This window comes from Meleagris gallopavo, chromosome 13 (genome assembly GCF_000146605.3).
Source record: "Meleagris gallopavo isolate NT-WF06-2002-E0010 breed Aviagen turkey brand Nicholas breeding stock chromosome 13, Turkey_5.1, whole genome shotgun sequence".
NCBI lineage: Eukaryota > Metazoa > Chordata > Aves > Galliformes > Phasianidae > Meleagris > Meleagris gallopavo.
The window spans coordinates 14,044,383-14,060,800 of record NC_015023.2 but is presented as its reverse complement, the minus strand read 5'-3'; the positions used below and the strand labels follow the sequence as shown (position 1 = coordinate 14,060,800).

Genomic DNA, 16,418 nt, shown 5'->3' with positions numbered 1-16,418 from the left:
AAAAGGCAGTCTCGAAGAAAGGGGCAGATGCACAGCTAGTTTTGAAAACTTATTGGTTTAGCTTTGAAATCAAAATTAGCAGCAAAAGGAAAAGGTTCTTTACTCAAGAGAATTCAATTTATCCATTGTTTTAACATTTTATGCCCTAAGCAAAAGCCACAGTCCTTTTTCTTCAGAGTAGATCTGGCAGATTCCAGCCACAGAGTCTGTGGTTTTCAAACTCAAGAAGCTGTAAATTTTATAACTCTGCGCCCTGCGGTCAGAGCTGCTGAGTGTTGTGTCTGAAGTCAGGTGGTTGGTGTGTTAAAGGTAGACATTAAACAGTATTGAGGAACTGGAAATGTTTAAGGAGGTTTTTTTGCCAGCTGTAAATTTGGGAGCAAATGCCAGTTGGCTGAAAAGATGCTGGAATGTATCCAGTTAAGTAGAACTAGCACTGGAGGTCTTTCCAAATTTGTAGGTCTGATAACTTGGCTGTATATGCAGACTTCAGTTATTGGGTTGTTAAAGGAAGGCTTTATAATGAATGTTTGAAAATACGATAGAAAACTTTTTATATGCTCATTACTTTGACAAAATTGTAACCTTGCAATAGCACTGCATTCCTGATGAAAACTTGGTTGAACATTACGCGTTGTATAACATTTTTCAGCTGAGTGCCAGGGACTTTAAATTACATGGTTTTGTGCTGCACGTTTTGTCTCCAGTACTTTTCCAGAGTTTGATTTTTGCCCTTTTAATCTGCAGCTGGGATGATACAGGACATAAGAAACCTGAATGTCATACAGTTCCTGCTTTGTGTACATATCCTCTTGTGGTTTCAAGAGTGGGAAGGGGCTCTAGCTTTGGCTGCTGGCTAGGAGAAGAAGTTACAGATTTCAGCTCCCTGTAAAAATTATATCTACTTCCCAATGCAGAAGAAGGGAGTGTAGCCCAATGACTTAAAATGTGTACAGAGCAGCCTGCATGATGTACGGGAGCTACGCAGAGGCTCTCACTCAGCTGGAGGCTGCAAGTTCCTGACATTACTGTGAGGTTGTTCTCTGGATGATAGATACTAACATCTCTTGTTCCAACATGCCAAGGATCATTTGCTCTCTTTCCATTTGTTGTCTTGAAGCACCAGGATAATATTGCTCCACAGAAGTAAAGCTGGTTGTCACATTTTTTTTTTCTTTTAATATCTTCTCATCCTCCCCCTTCTGTGTTGAATTCTGAATTATGTTATTTAGGATGCATTTGCTTGGTTTCTTACATCTGCTGTCGGGAAGTGGGGAACAGTTTTCAAAGGCAGATATTCACAGCCTAACACTTAAAGACGTTTTAATCTTTACTCTTATTTTGGCCACTTAAATACAACAATTTCATAACAGTTGTTAGATCAGGCTAGAGCTCAGCATTACTGTGATCTTGAGGTATGAAAAAAATGTCCTCCTCTTTTGACACATGACTTACTAAAAGGACAGACAGACCCTTTCTGCACTGTCCTTGTATTTCTGCAGGTGCTGGTCCAAAGAACCATTTTGATGTTTAGGAATTGCTTTGATGAGTTTCTGTATAACAAAGAACTAGGTCTCTGGAAAATTGTTTCATGGTGTGTATAAATACATTATGAATATATCATGTTTACTTAATCTTCCTTCCAAATCAGAGAATTCCCTTTTTTTTTTTTTTTTTAACTACCCCCCCAACTTGTTTTTTTGTTTTTGTTTTGTTTTTCTTTAAACCAAACTCCAATTACCTATCTGTAGATCCTGCTACAAGGCAAAAATCCTGGGATTGCTTGGGAATACACATTTTCCAAAATGAACGAGAACAAGACATCTGTCAAAAAGCACAGCCACTCCTGGGTGACAGTGCAGTCAGAGTGCTCAGCTACCTGTGGTGGGGGTAGGTAACTTCTTAATATTTGATGCTCTTCGTTTTCATTTCTCTTTACACATTCACCTCAGACATTTCAGCTGCCTTTAATTTTGTAAGCATGTGTAACAATACATACCTTGAACACCTGGTCCCTTTTTTTAATCTGACAATTTATAATACAGATGAAGTACCTTTCATAGTTCTTCTGTGGTAGAAAGAAAAAATCACGACAGTCTCAATTCATGTCACTTACCGTGGCAGTCTTTTTTTCTTCAGGTCAATCTGTGCACATATCTTGCTGTTGAAGTAACATGGGAATTAAATATGTGCTTTGATGTAGTTGTATCCTGGGAACACAGAAAGATAACAAATAATGAGTAAATTTTATCTATCTGTAGAGAGTAACTGAAGACTAAAATACTATAAAGAACTTTACTGACAGTTGCACACTGGTCTTCTCACTGTTTAATTACAAATATTTGAGTTTATCAAACTTAAACTCTGAAATTCTACATAAGCTAAAGACTTCTTATTACCATACTCCTCTGGGTATTTGCTTTCCTCAGAACGTGTATTTATTCTTTTTAAATTCTGGGTGTTCCATCAATGGAAGTAATTGTAGGATGTAATGAAAGCAGAAAAGTGGCACATAGGAAATTTTGCAGGAAAAAAAAAAAAAAAACAACTGAAATTTGAGTGGCCTTTAAATTTTAAGTGGGTCATATAAATAAGATTCGATGATGCAGTTGCCCATGATATCAAAGAATTGGACTGGATGACCCAAGTAAATGCCATGTTATGTTCCTGAATTTGAAAAATATGTGAAATTCAGAAATATCTTGTTAGTTTGTTGTTAAGGCTTCACAGCATACCAGCAGACTGTTTAAGGAAGTTACCATTAAAAACCATTTACCAAATGAAGTCCTGTTTTATTTAGTTCAAGTCAATGGAAGTGTACCAAGGATGACCTTGGACTGGATCGAATAAAATTCTTTCCTACTTCTTTTTCTTTTGAATTTTGAGTAAACATTTATTTTATTACACTTTTTTTCTAATACTTCCATAGGACATATTACAGCAAAAGCAATTTGTTTGGAAGATCATCGTACACGAGTTAATTCTTCTTTTTGTGGTCCACGGATGAAGCCTTTAACTGAAACAAAACTATGCAATACTAATCCTTGCCCAGCACAGTAAGTTCTCTTTATTTTTCTGCCTTTCATTGTGCAAGGAAGTTCTCTGAGATAGGCACATAGAATTGTACAGCCCGCTAGATGAACCCATTTTTATTCTGTAATTTAAAACAGTAATTGTTTAAAAACGTTAGTTGTGTAGGCTTCTGCCCAATGATAATAATAGAGGCAGTATTTCTAATGTTGCTAGGCAAGACCTCCTGAGGGTTGCTTGCAGCTCTGTCACCATGCTGGGGTTAGCTATGTGACACTGAGTAAATCTAAGTTACTTAGAGGCCCATTCTGCCACCTTTACTCACCTTGAATCAATAAGACCATTTCCTGAGTAAAGTGCTACTCCCCATGTGGAAGCTTGGCCTTCTGACTCAGATTCCACATATTAGATTAGGCTAAAAGAATCTTGTGAAGTGCAATTAGTGACTTTTGGGCAAAATACTTCATACAGTATTTTGATACCAGTAAGAGGACTATCTTAGCCAAATAAATTGTCAGCAATGCTCCTGCTCCCACAAAAATAAAGACATTTCTTATGTTAACAACCTTATTTTCTAAGACATAAGAAAGGTGAGATGCAAAGGAAGACAATGACATACAGATAAGCCTTTAGAATCCAGCTGGTATAAATCAACAGAGCTCCTTTAAAAACAAAGGAGTCACACTGATTTATAGTAGCTGTGGTAGGAGTCCTTTGGAAAAAAAAAATGTTGTGTGTTCATATAATTAAACACAGTATCATGTGGCTTAGAATTTAAATGGGGAGATTTAAGAGTACACTGACTGTCTGTCTTCTGCTGTTTTTTTCACATTTGGACTCCTGACTTTTCAACTTTAGCATTATATTAATTTTATATTAAAGATCAGAAAAAAACTTTTGACTTCCAGGACAGGAGATTTTCTACAGTGATATGATGGCAAAAAAATAATTGTTGCATAGGAAAATTGTTGAAAACAGAGTTCAAGTGCACAAGCAGCAGACAGCAGAAGGAGTGAGGAGCTGTAGTCCTCGTGTCATCTGCTGATGCTTGTGCTGATGAATACAATAAGTGTAAAACCAGTCAGTCAAGCCCACTAAGTGTGTTATAAAAATAACACATTTAATTGGTTTTCCCTATCTGCCCCAGTGCAGAAGAGGATGATGGGGCAAGACAAAAAGACAGATATGCTTTATGGTAGTGTTGTTTTTGCTTCAAAATCCATAATTTGCAATATGTTGAACATTCTGAAAAATAGTCCGGTAATAGTTTGGAATTTCCTGCGAAATTTAAAGATTACAGCACAGAGCACAGAATCCAAATGGTAAATTATACATTACAACCACAAAAGGATAGAGATAAGATTTAAATAATGGCAGTATATCACATGAGAGCCCCATGTTCCTGCTTCAGCAATTTCTTTAGATTGCTCTTAGCCACATGAATTTCTGAATACTAATTTAAAGTAATCTTTGTAGCCAAACACAATCTGTTTGTATGTGACTTATCTCCTGCCAGAATTATTTTTAACCAATGAACTTAGTATCATGTAGGCAGAAATGTAGTGTCTGTGATGCTCCCAGGAGTCTTTTTTTATCAGCTTATGCTCACCTTCATTTTCATGTAGCATTGTTGTGCTATAAAACTTCAGCAAAATGATTTTCATCTCTGTTTTCTCTCTCTGGACCATACAGAAAATTCTATTTCTGTTGAACTGGTATCATGACATGTTTTGAAGATCCACTGGTATAAATATCACTGAAAATGCTGACTGTCCATTTTGACATGCAGTACAACATGGTCATGCTAAAATTGCTCTGATATTTTTAGATTACCACAACACAATTAATAACTTGATCCCTAAAAAAGTACAGAAATAAAAACTATAAAAGGACCGAGCTTCCCAAAACTACACATGTGGGTAAAAAACAATTCAACTCGCTAATTAATTATTTTTAAACCACGTGAGGCAACATTAAAAAAAATAATAAATATAATGGTGGAAACAATAGCAAATAAAGAAAATACAAATATGGTGGGAATAATAGGCAAGGAAAGAAAGTGACTAACAGATGAGATGTGTGTCTGTTTTGTGACTTGAAAGAGAAGACTCCAGACTTGTAAAGGTCAGTGAGGAGTAATTACTGCATAGGAACAAAGTCTGAGGGGGAACAAAACTGCCATCCTAACAGTAAGAACACAGGCATCAGAACTACACATTGTTGTTGGATTTCAGAACTGGCAAATCTGCTCATAATTACTTAAGTTATTTGAGCTAATGAAAGATACTCTTGGATCGCAGCCCAGATAATTTTGGAAAATGGCAGTTTAGTAGAGGACATTAAAGAAAGTTTATTGTCCTCTCCTCTATGAAGAAGGGAACTTTCTGGACAGTTTGTGCAAATAGACTTTTAAAATGATTGCTTTTGATTGCTCTGCCAATCATGGTTGTCAAAAACATCAAGGGAAACTAATTAAAAGTTGTAGAATGGATTAAAACTATTAACTTCTGTCCAGATGTTTATATTGCAAAGGTCCACAGACTTCTAAATCAGACAAAAAGAAAATGTCTGATGTGTTCTGGAGATACATAACTACTGACTTTTCATATTAATATTTGTTATACTAGGCCCTTTTATATTTCCCACTATTTTTGACAGTTACTGAAGTTACTAGATTGAGTGTTGGGATCGCTTCTGTTCCCAAAGGAATTTTACCAGATTAAGAGTTTTATATATTTTTAAACAATTAGTTTTGTTTTCAGGCAGATGTGATCAGAAATGCAAATGAGATGCTGGTCATCTTTCACACAGTAAGAAAAGAAAAAAAAAACCTTTCCTGTGATTAAATCTGTACGTAAGCAGCTATTCTAGTCCTCACAGGGTGAATGCTGTAGGAAACCATAGAAGGCCAAGCAGCTGGATTTGAGACAAAAAAAGACAACCAACCTATTCTGTGACATAAATTATTAAAAATCTGTAAAATACTTAAGTTCAGTGCTGCATATTTCAATTAGAGATTTCAAGTAATTTTTTAATTATTCATAATTTCCTCTGTTTTCTTCACTCATTTTCCCATCCAGTTGTTTCTTATGATCTTACATTGGAAGCCTTTGAGGACAGATGCTTGGATGTGTGTCTGAAGAGTTACACAAGGGTTGGGGACCCACTCAGTGCTTCAGTAATAGAAATACTAAGCAGCTATTGACATTTCAAAACTGAACTCAGCCTAAGCAATTGGCAGTGTTTCTTCAGTCTTTGTGTAATTTTAGTGACAGTATTCATAACTGAAGCTTGCCTGTGACTGGAGTGTAGATTTGCCCAACAGCTTTTGCTGGTTAAATTCTCACTGTTTTATTTAGATCCCACATCTTCTGTCTGCCAAATTTGTTAGTCTGAGGAGATTTAAATCCTCGAAATGCTATTGACAGGACTGCTGATTTTAGCAAGCCTATTCTTTTTTGTAAATAGAGGCAAGCTAAGGTTTGACATTAATATCATTGAATACTACCATGTCAACATTTGTTGAGCTGTGACAAATGCACTGGGAGGTTCATGCTTACCTAAGTTGGTCCCATTTTCCCTGCAATGCCAGCTTTTTTCTCGTATCTGCTGGGTGAACTTCCTTCCAGTTTGTGTTTTTTTGAAGGAGAAAGTAACAAGGAAAGCAATGTAACAGCAAAGGTCAGGACTCTCCAGTGAGCCAATCTCATCTACTGCCTATCCATCACACTTTTGTTTCGTTCTCTTCTCTGTTAGTTTATCTGGAGGTCTCTTCAGCAGCTGAAGTGACAAAAGTGATCATTCACTCATGTCTTTAGAGAACATTTTTCTTTTCCATTTTCAGGGAGGGGTTTTTATTTCAATTAAAATACTGACATGGTAGAAAGGAATGGTGATTTGTTAGATTTTCTAGATACTCCACCAGCCTCAATGGCAGTGTCTCTCTCTGTCCAAATGGAATTCCAGATTCCAGGTTAGATTCAAAGGCAAGTTAATTCTGGTAGATGTGTGAGTTGTAAATAATTAATACTAGTTTTTCTAGCTGTATTATTTATATTTCATCCCATCCAAAATGTTCTCTTCTTTGAAGAAAGACTAAGTAACTAAAGTTTTTCGATTGCTTGAAATCCATACATCAGTAGAGTAGAATAAGCAGAATCCCTGAATAATTCACATTTCATGGGTGATTCACGTGTGTTGATTTTATAAAGTTAATTGGCATCTTGTGTTTCTAATATACATTTTTTTTTTCTCCATTAAGCTGGTCAGCAGGTGAATGGAGTGCATGCAGCAAATCTTGTGGAGGAGGGCAACAAAGTCGTCTCATCCAGTGTGTCCAGAAAAAGGCTTTCCAAAGAGAGGAGGTAGTGGCCCATTCCCTGTGTCCTGTTAGCACCCCTACACAAGTGCAGATATGCAATAGTCAAGAATGCCCACCTGAATGGAGCCCTGGACTATGGTCTCAGGTAATCTGGAGAAAAACTTGTGTTTCTTATTGCTGATATAATGAAAACTACGCCCAAAATTCCATGCAGAAAGAAACAGTGAAAATCAATATTGTACAAATAATTCTATTTGTAATGATAACTTGTAAGCTATATTTTAATGAGCCTTTGTAAGTGGTCAGGAAGGAGGGCTTGGAAGTTTCCTTTCTGGTGCATACAAACAGATGGAAGATTTTTTCTGGTTTCATAACTTAAGGCTCAATGAATTTTTCAAAGCCATTAACTCCTGTCTGAGATAAGTTCCTACAGCAGTATTAACTTTTCTTAGAGATGACTGGCAGTCAAGGAATGAAGAAATATTTGGACTTATTAAGGCACACACATTTTTAAATTGTGGATTGATAAAGCTGTGATTTACACATACAATAACTGTTTCTCTACTTTTGCCTTTGTTAGAGTAACTCTAAGTAGAACACTGCTGCAGTTAATCTCTCTGAGGAACATAAGGCCCCTAGGCAGATTCCTGTGTGTACACACCCTGCTTCACAAACCTATGAAAAGCTTGACATTAAACCAGTCTGAGTTTAAAAGCACACACATGCTTACACAAAACTCATCTCTGCTCAGTCTGTGACTATTGTTGCTGCTGGCACAAGCTGTGAACGTGAGGATAAATCAAGTATTGGGAAATCTTTAGATGTAAGAGAGACAGATGACAGTAAACCTATATAAGAATTATTTTGATTTTTCTATATTCATTTAGTGAAACCCAAGGTGGATTTAGATTTACTGAAAACTCTGTTACTCCTTTGGTACTTTTATTCCATAGGTGTTCAAGCACATCTTGTCCTAAACTTTCCAGGTTAAGAAGCACAGTCTGCTTCTCCATGTGAGTGCCCTGTAATATACTGGGACAGACAAGTAACTTTTTCTTCCAGTGTATGTGAAGGAAACACTACTATGGCAAAAGACTGTGAAAAACATATGACAGTTAGATATTTAAAAGGGAAGAACAAAATCTTCAGACACATTCACATTTTCAAGCTTTACCAAAAATTTTAAAATAATCAATTATCCCCTTCTTTAGAGCTGTATGATTGAAGTTGGGTTTTTTAAATTAATCAATAAAAATTAAGTTCACAAGTTCTTACCAGGCTTATTGAACAAGTTAGCAAAGATTTTAAAAGTCAGATGAAAGCTACTATATCACAGGCTCAAAAGAGTTAAAAGAAAAAAATGCAAACTACCCAGTCTCTCTTCACAAATCAGAGAATCATTTTAAATGAAAGGCTTTTCCATCTGTTTGGGGATAAGATTACAACTAGAGATTTTCAGCAAACAGGTATTTCTATTTCAGTGCACTTTGTGTTCATGAAATCTTTAAAAAACGTTTATGATTTAATTTGTACACTGATAATGTGGTATTCTGCATTGGAATGTGCCTGTTAATTATTATAAGAAGAACGCTTAGAAGAGAATGCAACAAGATAGAAAGTCCACAGAATTATTTCAGGGCTATTTCCTCATTTCATCAGAAATGGCTCATTAGTGCATTTTATTGGATGCTGAGGTAATGAAAGCTATGGAATGTCTTTTCAACTGACCCACAGTTCAAGCAATACATATTTATTCACTAGTGACTTGTCCTAAGCTTCATTGTAATCTTGGCAATTAACTTCGGTCAAGCATCTTAACCATTTTCTATATCAGATTCTGTCTTTTTGTGAGATTCTTGTGAAGAAGTTATGTATAGATTCCCTAGGTAGTTTTCTCTGTCTCTTTCTTGTCCCTCTGGGCCAACATGAGGACAAGATAACAAATAGCTGAGAACATCTTGCTGTGGGAGATTATCAGATGGGAGGTTAGAAGTAGCTTTCAACTATTCTGTCTAGAGAAAAAACAATTTTGCTCACAAATCCAACTTTCCTCATCAACGGAAAAGAAGATATTACTTGTCCTACATGGGGGCTGTTAAGAGTTCATAATTTACAAAAAGAAAGCACTCAGAAGAACATTGTAAGACTGACATATAGATATTGCTGTTATAGAATTTCAAGTTTACTTGCATTATAATGGCAGCTACAGAGCACATTAACAATGGTTTCTGTGTTCTGCTGTAAAATACAAATAATATCAATTTACATTTTTCTACCTCGAATATTTCTTTCCATTACAGTGCTCCAAGACTTGTGGGAGAGGTGTTAAGAAGCGGGATGTCTACTGCACAAGTACTAGTTCTCCCAAGCTTAAAATCTTGCCTGAAAGCATGTGCAGCCAAGACCATAAACCTGAATCCCAGCAGACCTGTGTGCTAGGACGCTGCCCTAAAAATGACCGGCTCCAGTGGGTGATTGCTTCCTGGAGTGAGGTAAAGTAAAGTAGGGCTCACTGTCTTCCTTTTCACATTTTGACAATGTTGACTTGGGGACACATACACAAACAGCATAGGAAAAAAGAAAAGCTAAGCTGACATTTGAAAATCAGGCTTGCTGTGGGCAAGCCACTATAAAAACACAGTTCTTTACATTCAGATGTAGTTAGATATATTCTGATGTCTTTGTTTTTTTGGACTTCCGGTGACTTAGCTTCATATTTCTGTTTACACATGTGGAGCATGGTCTTTGGGGTTTTATAATGTTTTTGTAGTTTCATGTAATTTAGGTTATCTTGAGCATAGCCCACTCTCCTTTGAATGTGTTTCTATAGATTTAAAAGGTGTGCTTTGCTTTTACAGTGCTCAGCCTCCTGTGGCCCAGGTGTACGCAAGCGAGAACTAAAATGTGGTGAGAAAAGCATCCATGGGAAATTAATCACCTTCCCTCAGAGAAGATGTAGAAACATCAAGAAACCAAACATAGACCTGGAAGAAACTTGTAACAATGGACCTTGTCCATCCCAAACTTTGTATAACATGGTGTCTGGCTGGTATTCCTCGCCCTGGCAGCAGGTAGGAATGGGAAGCTTTCTCGTCCCTCCCTTCCCATCCATGATGTATTTTGGTGCAGTTAACTTCTTTGTCATAAAATTCAAAAAGGTTGCCCTAAAATGTTATTTGTGCTTCAGAGCCACTCGATTCCATTGTTGCTTCCCAACACTTCCTTTTCAGTGTTCTAACTGCACTGTGATTGAACTATTACATAGCAATATGCACAATGTATTTGAGGATCTGCACAGATTGCCTGGAATTCCCTAAATACTATGATTAATTTGAGGATCAGTCTGTATTTGTTTCTACATTCTTGCAAATAAGCTTCTGTATTTCTGGAACTTATCTACTTTATGAGTCACATATCAATGAGCCACACACTCATTTAATAACATTTATATGAAGCAATGTATACCTGACAATTGTAATCAGATGAAAATGATCATATTTATCTTAAAGACAACTTTTCACGAAACACATACAAGTAAAAGGCTTATTCATTCTAAAATACTTCATAGATCTTCCTGCAAATGCATAGTGTTTTTCCCCAGACACTGCCATAATTATGTTTCCAGAGGGAGCTTTATCTTTGCTCCGACAGCAGGATTGGGCCCAGAGGCCTAGAGTTCAAAAGAAGTCAGTGCAGCCAATCAGGAATGGGTTTTCTATAATATTCAGTTTGTCTACATGCCTAAGGAACCAAATTTTCAGTTGAGTCCTTAAATAACCATACTTTCGAAAGAGCTCAAGAATGGAGAACAGATGCACACACCTTTGAAAATCTGGTCCTGATAGGAATCGCCAAGCATCGACACATCTGATCCTGACCTCTCTCTGAAAGTCTCATCTAAAGCCCGTCAGAATGTTTTCCTTTCGCTTTCATGGGCTCCGATAGATTCTCTGTAATTAATTTTTTGTTGTTGTCTACAGTGTACAGTAACATGTGGTGGGGGAGTGCAAACCCGGAGCGTGCAGTGCTTACGCCAAGGGAGACCAGCCTCTGGGTGCTTGCCCCATCAGAAACCAGCAATCCTGAGAGCCTGCAATACTAACTTTTGCCCAGCCCCTTCAAAAAGAGGTAAAACTCATCTCTACATTCTGCAGCAGCTTATGTTGATGTACATAGATATACTCCACATCCAGCCAAAATTACCTTTTCGTTAAATCCACTTAAAATTTATATTTGACATGTTCCTCCACAAATTTTCCCATCTTTGCAGCTTTTCAGTTACTTTCAACAGTATAGTATCTCTCTTCCCAGAGTTAACTCTCTTAAAGCAGACTTGAGTATAACTCAGAGAGATTTTAAGAATAGAGATATGGTTTTTTATATGTTATATATATATTTAAAAGTTCACACAGAGTGGTTTTGAGCTGCACCTTCAGTTTATGCTTTTGTGAATGTCCTATGCTGGAACTCTTTTATGATTAAAAATAGCGACTTTAGAATTAAACAGTAAGAATTTGCAATTTATTTTTAGTGTTTTAAATTCCACCCAAGCTTCAGATTGCAACAACCTCCAGGGTGTTCAAAAATGCTTTTACTAGATTGTAGTTTTGCTTCTTCTCCTGATTAGTATGGCCCAATAGGTCAGGGAAAATGAAATTCAGCTTTCTTCTAACTTGTATGCCTGCTATATCCCTCTTCATATCTTCAGTGTGTTTTGAGTTCTGGAGTAGCAAGAATCTTTGTGTCAATGATGGGATGGGAATTCTCTCAGAATCGTTAAAGAAAGAGAGAGATGCATTCATCCCATCCAATGTATTTGCTCAAAAGCTGGTTACTGCTTGTGACACCTTAAGTGATGGAAAAAAAAATTAATGGAGATCCAGGTTTGTCCAGTGTAATAATAGTTACCTAGACATGTTAAAGCACTTCAACCATGAATTTTCAATATACTGTACATTAAGTGTCTTGTTACCATTTTAAAACAAAATGCTGAAAGTAATGTCTGTAAAACAGGCTGGATTGCAAGAGAAATGAAGTAGAGTTGGGAGCAATGGTCAACCTCTGGCCCTGCACCTTGTAATTTGACATTAGACAACAACCCATCTCATCTGTACTGATTCATGATATTCAGTGCAGAACCTAGTGGTGTCTGAAGAGTTAGACCCACTGTAGTAACTCAAGACACGCAGAGTATCAGACCTGAATCCAAACTAAGATATAAAATATACCTAAAACAGAGACACGAGCAGTTTTCCCGTTTTTATAATTAAATATTTTTAACAATTCAAATGCTAATTAACATTCCTAAGAAGTTCTGCTGTACTTCAGAATTTCTGTATTACATCCTCTTCTGTCATGATACAGCAAGCACTCTTCTTTCACCCCAGCCTCCCTCTGCTATATTTCATGTCTGAAGTAATGTCTGTTACTAATTTTGGCTTTGGCCTGTTTCTTTCTTGCCTCACATCTGCAGGAGCTCTTTCACCTTTATTATAACTGGGTCGTCAGGCTCTAGAGATCAATTATCTCCTCACTGCTCTCTAACTTTCTGTCTGAACCAGCAAAAAGAGAAGGAACCAGCTGTGCTGGAATCACATCGAAGCAAATCAGTCTCCATTATCAGCCATGCAGCTCCAGCTCAGTGATCACAGTTGAGAAATTAATGTTTCAGGGAGAGTTTACACACTTTCCTAGACAAGCTGGGTCACTTCCATCTGTTAGATGCAGTTACGGTCACCATAACTCCTAACAAATCCAACCGCTTGAAATGAATCAAAATTAAAACAACATGTAAATACTTGAGTAAATAGAAATAAGGAGCTGACAGCCTGGTCTGCATCCACTGAAGCTAGTGGGAGTCTTTGTGTTCATTCCAATAGTCTTTGGATTAGGTCCCAAGAATAAAGTTTTTGGCCACACCTCTGTAATGTTAGCATTGTGCTCTGGTCTTCAAAAGGGGGATAAAGATTTATTAACATGAGCTCCTCAGTGCATATAAAAGTTAAAAAAAAAAAAACAGTCATCCATAATTTTTGAAAATTGACCCTTGCATGGTGGGTGATCGTCCCAACTCAGAACAGCTTTCCTTACCTGGAGTTGTGCAGCTTTTCATCTGTTGACTGCTTTGGCAAAGTGGCACTGTCTGTTCCCCAGTGCCAAGTTCTGTGTGGTGGGCAGTAGTTGAAGCAAAGTGAAAGCTGGTGCTAAACTACCAGATCCACTGACACTCTCCTCAATTAAGGCATACGCACTATGACACTGAGCTTCCTAGTTCCTATAAAACACTTTGTTAAGGACAGTGTTTTCTTTACCTAAGATTAGCATTTACAGATGGGATTATGTTTTTAAAAACTGTAGTAAAATGGCAGTATTTTTCATTTTCCTATTCATTCAAATAAATCTGAGGATGATAAAGGTACAAAAGTATCACCATTAACATCATAAAAAAGGAAGTTAAAAAAGTGAAGTGGTGACTAATCAAAAGAAATTCATACACAGAGATCAAGATAATTCCCAAAACCACATGGTTGATCTGACAATGCAGACAACATTGGCTAGATTTTCTTCAGTGCCTCCTTGTGAAGTCCCTTTATTGATCATGTTAACAGAAATTCTGTTCTCTGTTTATAGAAGATTTCAGTTTAGCTACAAATTTTGCTAAATCTCATTGAAATGTCTTGCTGCTCTCACAGACATTGTGGATTTGTTTACAAATCATCCATATGAATCACCACTCTGCTCTTCTAAGGAAAACTAAAGAATCCACTCCAAAACTCTAGAAAGGAGTAACTATGAAATGCTTTTAAAGCTACTGGGCCATGTGTATGAGCTGCACATAAGTTGGTGAAATGAAATCGTAATGATACATTTTTTCTAACTTATTTTTGTAATTAGAAGCTGGGCTTTTCAGAACAAGACATTGTCATCTTGACTCTATTCCCATTAGTTAAGTTTTCACCACTGTGGCGTAGTCAAAGCCCTAAAAGCCTGATCCGTGCCACCTAACTGAAGTTAGAAGTGCAATTCCTTACATTCCCTAAAAAACTGAATGCAGAAAATTAAGTCACTTTGGAAGGTGCTGGTGGAACTACTGTCTGATTTGTAGAAATACTAAAACATTGCTTGGATTTCTCTCTCTCAGATGATCCTTCTTGTGTGGATTTCTTCAGCTGGTGTCATCTAGTACCCCAGCATGGTGTCTGTAACCACAAATTTTATGGCAAGCAATGTTGTAAATCATGCACAAAGAAGAACTGATAGCAGCATGTTATCTGAACCCTTCACTGACAAGATTTTCTTCTTCAATTTATGTTGAAATTAACTTTGCTTTGAGCCAAGACATGGTGCCATGTAAACCACTGATGGAAGAGACATTTTTTTCTAAGGGAATGTCTGAGGTACAGTAATTGTTGGATATATGTTGAAAAATGAATGTTTTTTTTTTATTTGCTGACCTCACTAAAGTACAGGGTACTATGGATCACTTGAACACTGAGACTCAAGGGGCAGTTCTTTCCTTAAAAGTGTCACTTTGCACTGTCACATGTTATGAGGAAGAAAATCAGGCAAGGATGCCTTTTGTGGCTAATTTAGCAGAATGCAAAGCAAAAGAGATTGGGAGCTCAAGGAAAAAGATTACAGCACGGCAGTATGACAGATCACACAATCAGAAGTGTTTCCTTTCTTATCTTTTATGATAATATCCCAGGGTAAGGAAGCTGTTTACTGCCATTTTCACAGAAAGACTTTCAAATGACTGTTTGGAGAATCCAGTGTCACACGTGTGACCACGAGAAGTAAATAGTGCACTACAAAGATATATGGTGCTTCTCTATTGTACTTGCTGCTGGAAAAGCAAGTTTTGCATCATGCTTATGTTTTTATTGTTCTGAAGAATTCATTTTCTGCTTCATCTAGAAACTCAGAGGTGGTTAACTAGTAACTTGAAATGTATTCCTAGAAATATTCAGCGTTAGAATATTTGGACTTTTAACATTGCTGTGTTACAAGTAAAATAGAATTTCATATTTCAACTAACTCAAGGAACTCAGATTTATTGAGCTCGATGTTATTTTTTCACTTTCTAAGCTCATAAGATATGTAAATTTAAAATTTAAACTTGATATAGTAAAGTAGATTTTTTTCAGAAGCTAGGTTTTTTAAATGCCAAGATACTGAAGAATGTCTTCCTTTTAATCTCAAATCTCTGCAAATTTTGTTTCATCAGTTGCCCAAATGAAATAACAGGAATATTACAGTCCATTAATTCATGCCAAACTTCTCTGAATAGTTATATTTTCATACAGGTGATAAGAAAAAATTGCAAATACTAAGCAGACTATTTTCTCTAACCAAATAAAAATCATTTCTATTTTTATACACTCTCTTAATACTTACATTTAATTCAGAATCCATCAGCAAACAAAACAAATGTAAACAATATTTGTCATCATTCCATATCAAGATGTTATGTGACACTGTACATCAAATGGTACAACTAAAAAAGTTTCTGAATTAAAAAAAATTCAACCCAACATATTTGCCAAAACCGTTCTGAGACAGAGCTGTGTTCTACTGTAATTTTCTGGGGAGTGACTATGAGGGACATATTTATCTAATTCCACCCAATCCCACAACTTCTTTTGATGAATGTAGCTGCATTTTACTGTTTTTTTAAAGTATCAATTCAGCATAAGATTAGCCAGCTCAGCACTAATGCCAGACAGTGGTCACTTAAAATTATCAGTTCCTTTTGCAACAATTTAAATTAAAAACATGTATTCTATGATACTGTAAGAAATGATGATTGGAAACATATCTCAGTCTACATTGCTCTGTCTTGATATTCGACATTGTATAATTATGAACTCTTTTCTAGGAAAACAACAAGGTTTTTTCTGTTTTGTTTTGTTTTTATAATTGTGTCCTTTTTATTATTTGATGTAAAATAATTAATTTATTAATGCATAGCTTTTCCTTTATATTTCTTTGCTCACTTCCTTAAGTGAAAACTGAGAAAAGAAAATGGCAGTGTCACAAAATATGACTTATGATGTAAAAAAAAAAA

At 36.4% G+C, this 16,418-nt stretch overlaps 1 protein-coding gene across 1 annotated transcript; it reads left to right on the top strand.

The window, feature by feature from the left end:
• Window positions 1-1,733: 1,733 nt before the first annotated feature.
• LOC104913047 (A disintegrin and metalloproteinase with thrombospondin motifs 18-like) lies at window positions 1,734-16,412 on the top strand. The gene is made up of 7 exons (XM_019619813.1): window positions 1,734-1,890; window positions 2,930-3,056; window positions 7,292-7,496; window positions 9,652-9,843; window positions 10,210-10,422; window positions 11,332-11,479; window positions 14,493-16,412. Exons 1-7 carry the CDS (start codon window positions 1,806-1,808, stop codon window positions 14,606-14,608), a joined length of 1,086 nt encoding a protein of 361 aa, XP_019475358.1. The 5' UTR covers window positions 1,734-1,805; the 3' UTR covers window positions 14,609-16,412.
• Window positions 16,413-16,418: the final 6 nt, after the last annotated feature.